Source organism: Egretta garzetta, unplaced genomic scaffold (genome assembly GCF_000687185.1).
Source record: "Egretta garzetta isolate BGI_Z169 unplaced genomic scaffold, ASM68718v1 scaffold120, whole genome shotgun sequence".
NCBI classification, from domain to species: domain Eukaryota; kingdom Metazoa; phylum Chordata; class Aves; order Pelecaniformes; family Ardeidae; genus Egretta; species Egretta garzetta.
This window is the reverse complement of record NW_009258270.1, coordinates 1,137,294-1,146,424: the sequence shown is the minus strand read 5'-3', so window position 1 is coordinate 1,146,424 and position 9,131 is coordinate 1,137,294. Positions and strand designations below refer to the sequence as shown.

The window sequence follows — 9,131 nt, the reverse complement described above, 5'->3', positions numbered from 1 at the left end:
CAGAGCCCGGGGGGCCGGGCTCGGAGCAGCACCACGTCCCCAGGCCTGTGCTGGAGGAGCGGAGCACCCGGAGAGCGACAGTGAGCTCCCCGGCCCTGCTCACCGGGAGACTCGTCCTGGTGCTTGGGGTTGCCTGCCTTTCCGGTAATTAAAGTTTGTAACTAATTACCAGCTGCCCTGCCCATGCCTCATAGTCGTGCTTTCCCCTGGTGCCGAGAGTCTTCTCTCACCGCAGGGAAGGAAGCCAAATTTTCTTCTGTATGCTTGTGCTGTGCACGATACAGGTGCCGAGGCTGTGTGGGATTTCTTCTTCCTGCTTCCTGGAAGGCCCCGTTACTGTATTCTGTCCTTTCGTTATCGTGCCCTGTGAGTGACCGCGTGGAGAACGTGCTTGGGGAGAAATGCTGCCGAGAGGGGCTGGGCTCCGGTATCTGTATGCAGTGATTTTAGTCTCAGGCTTTCTCCTACTTGCTTCTTTCCTGATTAAAGAGTGAAGAGGAAGACATTCAGATGAGTTCTCTTCTTGCGTATTTAAACCTGAGCACAGGAGCGTGCACCTTCCTCATTGCCTTGGCTTTGCCCTCTGTGTCCCACCCGCGCCCCCCCAGCTCCAAGGAGATCAAAGCACACGTGCGGCACGGCTCTGTTTTCTGGGTCAGGCAAAGGGCTTCAGCCGCACTCAGTAGGATAAGAGACTTTCAAACTAGCGTATGGATTTTGGCTTCAGCCACATATGGATTTAAATGCCATCTCCGGGCTAGGAGTGAGTGCTGGTGGAGAGCCAGGACTCCGGGAGTCCTCGTCCCTACTTACGGACACCCTGCTGTCCCGGCAACTCCTCTGACTGCTGCAGGCTACAGGTCTGCTGGGATTTCCCAGTATAAAACTTTGGTATTGAGGAGTTGGCGTATCCACTGCCTGCTTGCGGTTTGAAAAGCAGCAAGAGGGACAGAACCACCCCTTTTGTCCGAAAACTGCCCATTTTGAGAGGCTTTTAGCTGAGCTAGAGCCGGCTGTGTCAGGAGGCAAAGCCTGAGCCTCGTTGGGAGGTGGTGTCTCTGTTGACACCTCTGGAATGCTTGTGCCCTGCTAATATGCATTGTTTGGCCATTTTAAAAACGCTTCCTTTTTGTGGTGTTCTCAGGACAAAGGTACCTTTTAAAATTATTTTACTTTTCTATAAGAAGAAGGCAGGAGCTACCCTAGTACTTGTGTTGGCTTAGGCTGAATGAAAGGCCTGGCTGAACAGGCTTTAAAGTTATTCCCAGCTAACTTTTGAGATAAAAGACCAGCAGAACCATCGAAATGCATGAGGTCAGGTTCTGATTGCGGTTGTCCTCGAGAACGAAATAAAGAGCACATATTTGGAAGATCAGGAGCCTGATCCTCTGCAGCTCCACTAAGGGTAAGGTTTGCTTTGAAATTCCGTGCTTGCCAGCAGCGAGTGAAAAAATGGATCTGTGCAGGCTCTGTATAGCTGGTACTTTCAGAAACGTGTACGTGATTTAGATTCCTGATGGCATAGCTTTAGAGAACAGGCAGGCTACACGGGGTTTTGCAGATTTCACTTCTTTTGTCTCTTTTATGCTGGCCTGGGCTGGGGGACAGGGTCTCTGTCCTCCTGCTATTCAGTGCTACACCGTGGGCTTAAAAATCTCATAAACCAGTAACTTTGGTGAAGATCAGCTATTGATTTTCTGCTGCACTGCTCATTCATTGGTCCCCATCAGACCTGTGTGGTTCATATTTCCCATTAACAGTACTGGGCGGCGTTCAGCATTTTTGTGTGCCGTGCTGACTGATGCAGCATCTCTTCCCGGCTGATGAACGGGTCAGATTTCCAGCGCCGAGTGGGCGTTAGCGGAAGAGGAGAACACACACCGTTCTTCCGCACGTGACTTCAGGATTTCCCCCATGGTGCAGGGTGTCGTGGGGTCTTGGCCATCTCTTCTGGGTCAGGAGCTCTTGGTGCAGTTCATGTTGCTCAGAAGCTAATTAGTACTTGTGTTTGGTTTTTTTTCCCTTCTGACCATGTAAAATTTCCCTCTCTCTCCATGCTTTATGTGCTGGTTGCGGAAGCGCACTGTGATTTTGTGTGGACCTACTTGGTCTTGCCCGAGGCTTGTCTTTTTTCCCCAGCTACTGTCAGTGGGTTTAGTAACAGATGCTCTCTCTGCCTGGGCACCTTGTCTTTGCAATACTTCAGTATTTCCGTGGGTTTATCTTCCCGCGTAAGAGCAGAGTTTTCTGCACAAGGTTTCTGTCTTCATGCAAAGATGTGGGGGGTTTTTCCACCTTTCTTAAGCTGTGAGCCCGCAGTCCCTCGCTGTGCAGGAGCACTGCTCTCTGTGTAGATGCTTCCTTTCCTTAGGGATGCTTGGGAATAGATGGATGAAGTATAAACTCCATAGCCCCCCCCTCCGAGTGGCTATAACTGGCCAGGTCCTCTCGCTTGGTGATCGGAGGGAACTGCCCCCATTTCCCTCCCTTCACGCCTTCCCACGAGTCTGCGTGAGCTCTAATCCTTTTCAAATACTTTGTAAGGCAGGTGAAGTGGGGCTGGTGTTGGGAACTGAGTGCTGAGCCCTGTTGCTCTGCGCTGATGTTGAAGTGCAGCAAGGAGCTCCCTTGGACCGAAACAGAAGAGAGGAGTGACCAGAGAGTCCAGGCTTATGTTGCTGCAGCTCCAACAAATACCTGTGTGGGGCCGCGGACAGCCAGCTCGGTGCCCCACGGGCGCTCTGCATCCACGAGCCGTTTGTTGGGGTCCTTACAGGGGTTTTCTCCTGCCAGCGTCGGCACACACGTACCATCAGGGTCCTGCCTTCAGCTTAGGAAGTCAGCAGGGTGGAAGCGCTCTGCTGGGAAGGGTCTGGCTTCCACGTTACAGATGTGAGTCATAGTCATGGTTCAGCACTCTTGGTTCTTAATTTTTTAGTTTTGTTGGAGAGGTTAGAGCAAAAGAGGAAGAATGCAGGAAGAAGATTTCATTTTCTGTCTTTAGAGTGGCAGAAATACTTTCTTCCAGAGAAAAAGCCTTACGGCTTTTCCTGAGGAGTTCTAGGCTTTACATTTGCCCCCGGAGCTGAAGGGACTCACACCTGATGTGGTTAAGTGTTTCAGTTTTGGAGGCTCATCAGTTTTCCTTCAGCAGGCAGAAAACGGTTGGCCAAAGAAACCCTTTAGGTTTTCGTGGCCAGCTCTCGTCCTTTCCCTTTCTGCCTGAATTTGAAGGGCGTAGCTGTATCTGAACACGTTTTACACCAGCATAACTGGTGAGAAAAGAAAACCAGCTGTGGACGTGGGAGCAACCAGTTTAGTGTAGATTATATTTGTCTTCATTCTCCTTTTATTTCTTTTTCTTCCTTCTGTCTTTAGACTTTAAAGAGAAAGGAAAAAGAATATGAACACGAGATGGAGCGGCTGGCAAGAGAGAAGATTGCTACCCAGCAGCGACTGGCAGAATTGAAGAACGAGTTGAGCCAGTGGATGGACATCTTGGAGATTGACAGAATTATTCGACAGACCGTTCAGCCAGAGGATGACCAGGCATCTACCTCGACAGCATCAGGTATCCGTAATTACTCTCGCAATCATTGCTCTATGTCACTGACACACATACACGGTGGTGGCGGTGGTGATCTTCATTTAGTACCATCAGGGTGTCTTTGCGTTTAGAATTAAGTGAACGGTTCAAGTGTTTCACTGACGTTGCCCTAATAATACACTGCCACTTGTGTAAAGTAAACCGAAAATCGCGCGTCGCCATTAGGTAGATATGAAGTGCAGGTTTGCACGTTCAGTCTGCTGATACCTCACATGGAGCTCCCGGCTTTCAAAACTTAGTTTTCCTCTTGCACAACTGTGCATCCCTGCTCGTTAGAACTGAGCAGTGAATGCGCATCCTGATGTGTTTGTGCGTGGATGTGGGAGGGTGTTCAGCCACGTAGAGGAGAAGGAATTGGTACAGGAAGGATCACCAGAGCATGTGAACAACTTACTGAGCCTTCACGTTGTGTGAAAAGGATTCACAGTGAAGATGAAATGATGCTAATGAGTATCTGGCCTGCTGTTCCCAGTAAGAAGGTTTTGTGAGATAGGAGAGTGCATGCTTTTCTCCATGCCAGTGATCTGCAGCAGGAAGAATAGGCAGCCCGTGGATGTACAGTGCTTTGCTATCCAGAGACGGGGAGGCTGTAGCAGTCCGTAACCATTTGCAGCAGTTCCTTCAAATCGCGACAGCATTTGCTCTTGGCACTCCAGGCAGACGATACAGCGGGCTCCAGGAAGGGAAAACCTGAGCTTTCTGGTTCATTCGGGCTTGTAATCGGGCTCATCACCTTGAACATACTCGCAGACTCGGAGCGTAGGCTCGTGGAAGTTGAGAGTAGGAGTGCTTTGTCAATGGGAGTGTCAGCCGCTCACCTCCCCAGCTGGCCTCTGCTGAAAATGATCGCTTCAAGCTCCTCCTAACCACAGAGCGTGCAGAAGGGAAGTGTCTGCCCTGGTTTTCCTGCTGCTTCTCTATCCGCTGAGATTTTTAATCTCTGCTGCACAGCTGGCTTTAGAGCAGGCAGTGCAAGGCGCCCTGCTCGTCTTCCTGATCTCCGCAGGGGCAGCGTGTTCCTGCATTGCTTCGTTAGCTCGCGGACTGGACGAGAGTCCATTTTCCAGAACCAGACGAGGAACTTGCTGCCATGTTTCTCCATGGCTGTTTCCTGCCTGCTCTGGGAGCAGAAGGGGTGGTACCGATCGGTGGAACAACCGGACAGGAAAGGAAACCCTGTTCTTCTTCCCAGAAGGAGCCCTCCTCAGCCCAGATGGAGTTCAGCCCAGGTGCTCTCCGTCTGCCTCTGCTCACGTTGCTTCCCTTGCCCGCCGAGCGAGATCTCTCAGCCTGTTGTGAGCACCCCTGGGGCTTCAAGCTAGTCACGCCTGCCTGGCTCCAGGTCCTTGGCCCACAGACAGGGAGGAGAGGGGTCTGCCGCCCCCTGGGCTGGGGCTCGGTGGAGCGTGCCGTGCCGTGCCGCGCCATGCCGCCTGCCCATAGTTCAGTGACTCCTCCTGCTGCCGTCTCTTCCGCCTGGGCTGCCTTTTAGGGAGGCTGGTTAGTCCAGTTCGTGCTCTGCTTTCTTTTTTATGGGAGTTTCTTCCTTTCGTTTTTTCCAGAGGGTGAAGACAACATGGATGAAGACATGGAAGATGACAGGCCAGTGAACTCATTACCAAAACTAACCCAGCGCCAGCACCCAGAACTCCTGAAAGCCGTCCCTTCAAACGCTGCTTCCCACCACCCGGCGGTTCTGCCTCAGCACCTGTCCATCCAGCAGAAACAGACCCCAGCCCACGCACAGCCTCCCATCCAGACACAAGCACTGGTCCAGCCGCAGGCGATCGTCCCTGCACAGACTCACATCGTGGCGGCTTCGACAGTGCAATCGACTGTTATTGCCCACACCGCCACTACCCATGCTTCGGTCATTCAGACTGTCAACCACGTGATTCAGGGTCCACAGACCAAGCACATTGCTCACATTGCACCTTCCACGTCCAGCCCTGTGCAACTTACCACTGCTGCTCAGCCTATCGGCCACATCACTGTGCACCCCGCCACCATCAACCACATGGCCCACCTGGGCCAGCAGCTGCCCATCTACCCTCAGCCCGTGGCCGTCAGCCAGCCCGTGGTGAGCCATATTGCTCACACGATCTCGCACCAGCAAGTGAATGGAACCACAAACCTTGGCCAGCAAGCGGTGATGGCCAAGCCTGCTGTAGGAACCCAAGTTGTCCATCACCCGCAGCTGGTTGGGCAGACGGTCCTAAACCCAGTGACTATGGTAACCATGCCATCATTCCCAGTGAGCACACTGAAGCTGGCCTAGAGGGGATCGTCCGACGGCGAGGTCTTTGTTGGGAACCTTTCCTAAACTCCATACATTCCAACCACGTCTGACTTCGCGGGAGGGAAGTGCAGAAAACGCCGAGTGGCAGGATGCCAGGCTGGGGTGTCCTCCACCCCCCCGTAACCCAGCAGCGAGAGACGGGGCCTCTCTGCACTTGAATTTTGCTAATCCAAGAAAACTTCAAAGACAGTTGTTCATGGTGATTTTTTTTCCTTTTATGTGTAATCAGTGAAATATGGATATGATGTTCTTAAGACTTTAATTTTCCCCTTTTATGTGTTGCTTCTTTGTAGAATAAAAATTGCTGATCTCTTTATCGAGACATTGCGTAGAATGGGAAAAAAAATCATAGAAGTCTATATTTATATATATGTGTGTATGTGTGTGTATATATATGTATATACATATATATATAAATATAACATTTGAAGAAGGCCTTTTGTAAGGTTGATTATTTTGCAGGATTATTAGACAAAATTCATTTTTGGAGGAAGAAGACAGAGTGTCCTCTCTAAACAAGAAAATTTAAGATAGATGGTTTGGTGGACCAGGGTACATATACAGTGACAAAAAAAAAAAAAAACCCCACGTTAAACCACGTTAAAGGTATTTCCCGTCAATATATTACATTTCAAAAAAAACCATCTAAAATCACTGTGACTTGTTATGGCATTTTAAGGAAATTCTCTGTCCTGTCTAATAAAAGGAAAAAGAATATCCAACTGGACTTCATTTGTTGCAGTTTTATAAATGACTTAATTTTTATAGCTATGTCAAAAAAAAAAATGTTTTTTATTATTTTAATGGTTGACAGTGTTTTGTTTGGATGGTTTTTTGGGGGGGGTTGGTTTTTGTTTCGGCTTGGTTTTGCTGATGCAATAACTGATTTTGCAGATCTCTGTGCACGGCACTCCCCCTTTCAGGATTCCTCCTGCCAGTCCCAAGCCCCCAGGTTTCTCGGGTTCGTTTTTGTTTTGCAGAGGCAGATATTTTGCGCTGGCATCTTGCAATGCGTGTATCTGGCCTGATAGAGCGGAACCCGGACAAGACGACCCACGGGAATTAAGTAGATTTGCTGCATGGGTTACTTTTCTTTGTTAGTTTGTTCCCAAACCGACCGCGTTTTAGTGTGGGAGTCAGTGGATTAGAAAAGGGTTAAATGTGCATGTGTTATCTGCCGAAGTGCAAGCAGTTTGACATCTTTTTTTCTTTGGGGGGGGAAAAAAAGAAAATAATCTAGTCTTGTATGGGCTAACGGTATATTCCGGGAGATCGGTATGTATAGCTTGTGTCTTACAGCGAGACGTGCACCAAAGAACAACCCCTCATCCTGAGCCACCCTCTGGCTCGTCCTGCCCGGTGTCAGGTCAGCCCTCGCTGCGGGCAGTGGCAAGCCCCCGCCAGAGGGGGGACGTTGTTGGGCTCGGCGGGGACTTGCCCGCCTGCCTGGGAGGTTGCTTAGGACGTGTTTCATTGCTGAGTGTTCTGGTCCTTGCAGCGTTTTGTGCGTAGTACTGCTATTAATGATCTCTTTTCTGTCTTCCTCTCTTTTTAAAAACAAATGTTGGGCAGTCATTAATGCAGGGAAAATTCCTGTTGTAGCCCGTGGACGTTGCCCTTGGGGCGGGATGGGAGGATGGTCCCTGCCAGCATTGGAAGTGGCACCCATCCTGAGGCGGCGCGGGGTGGGGCTGAGCACTCACACCGGCGCTGTCCTGGCTGGCTGCGTCTGGTTCTGGGGCGAGATCTTCCGCAGGAAAACACGATCCACAGTCTGCCCCAAATGCCTGTTGGCTCCAGCGGGACTCCTGCCTGGTTGTGGACTGCGGTGAACCGTGGCAGAGGTTTAATTAAGAAAACTTGCCAGTTCCCTACCGTCCATACGATGGGTGAACTGTGCTGGAGGCAGCAGTAGTTACTGCAACCAGAGATCACGCGTGATTGTGCCTTCTGAGCAGACATGGCTGAGAATTGCATTGAATCTGTTTATAAAGCCCTGGGTTGCTCCGTAGTTAACGCTTTTTTTTTTTTTTTTTTTTTTTCCCCCTTGCATTCTTGAGCCCGCGAAGCTCTTGCCTGTGTTGCTCGCACAGCTTCTACAGCAGAATGGACAAATCTTAAAGGATTCCTTATCCTTGAACCACATTTGAACAGCTCGTTTGTTCTCACTGCTGGCGCACCATGAGCCACGTGGGGTTAGCAGAACCGCAGGGCTTTGTCATCTCCTTGTACCTGCGGGTGCCTTCCCAGGGACGTTGTGTTCTGTGGGCCAGTATTTTGGAGATCAGCGTTAGGTTATCAGGGCAGTTGCTCCTCATCAGAAACTCTTGAAAACTGAGTTGTTTGCAACAGGGTCATCTCCCTTCCTAGGAGAAACCGTGTGGCTTTGCCTCTGGAGCGGCGCTAGGAGGGGGAGGAAGCATCTCTCTGCCTTTCTTGGCTGTTCCAACTCACCAAATAAAATCGCGGCAGGAAGCCTCATTTCTAGTCAAGAGAGGCTGAGCTTATGGAAGGAGAAAAAGCCCGCCTTGGGACGCGGGGCTCGGCACACGAGCGTCGACTGAGACCCCCCCCGTCCCCCCTCCGCCATCCCCTGGGTGCCACGCTGGCAGGAGCTGCGGGATCAGCCTGCGTGGTCCTGCTGCTCTTCCGTGCAGTCTTGCAGGACCATTTACTTTCTGCTTTGAAAACTGCTCCCACCTTAACCCCGTTGGTTTCTTATCCCGCGGTAGACGCTGGTAACCAGCGGTGACCCGGGCATCCAGCTGCTCCGGGCTGTCCACAGTAAAAAGTGTAGGGGATGGAGAGAAGAGTTCCCATTTTATTCGATAGAGGCAAATGAGCTTTCCTGGGGATTGTTTAATGGCCTTTGCTGCACGGGCCGGTGATGCTGCTGACCTCCTCGTCTTTTACTCCCTTATGGTTTGAAGGTAACTCCTGTGCTCGCAGACAAGTCCTGCATCTCCGCCGGTTTTTCTCTCCCCCCGGGGTTCTGCAGTGCCGTTGTGTCTGAACCCCTTCATCCGTGTCAGCCTCCCCTTGTCCCGCTCGGCCAGCCCGCAAGCTGGTCCAGGCGCCCCGGGTCCCATCTGCCTTCCTCACGGCTGCCAGAAATGTTTCTTTGGGGTTTTTCTGTTTGGTTTTTTTCAAGTCAGCAAACTTCTCTCTGTTCTGTGGGGAAAAGAGCAAACCGCAGCCCTTCTTTCCCCACGCCTGTCATTCCTG

General features: G+C 51.0%; 1 protein-coding gene across 1 annotated transcript in view; it reads left to right on the top strand.

The window, feature by feature from the left end:
- Positions 1-7,526, top strand: part of MNT (MAX network transcriptional repressor) — a 46,632-nt gene extending 39,106 nt beyond the window's left edge. The window contains exons 8-9 of the mRNA XM_035889651.1: positions 3,379-3,571; positions 5,170-7,526. Of these exons, the coding sequence (XP_035745544.1) occupies positions 3,379-3,571; positions 5,170-5,885 (909 nt within the window). The 3' untranslated portion in view covers positions 5,886-7,526. The remainder of the gene's footprint in view (positions 1-3,378; positions 3,572-5,169) is intronic.
- Positions 7,527-9,131: the final 1,605 nt, after the last annotated feature.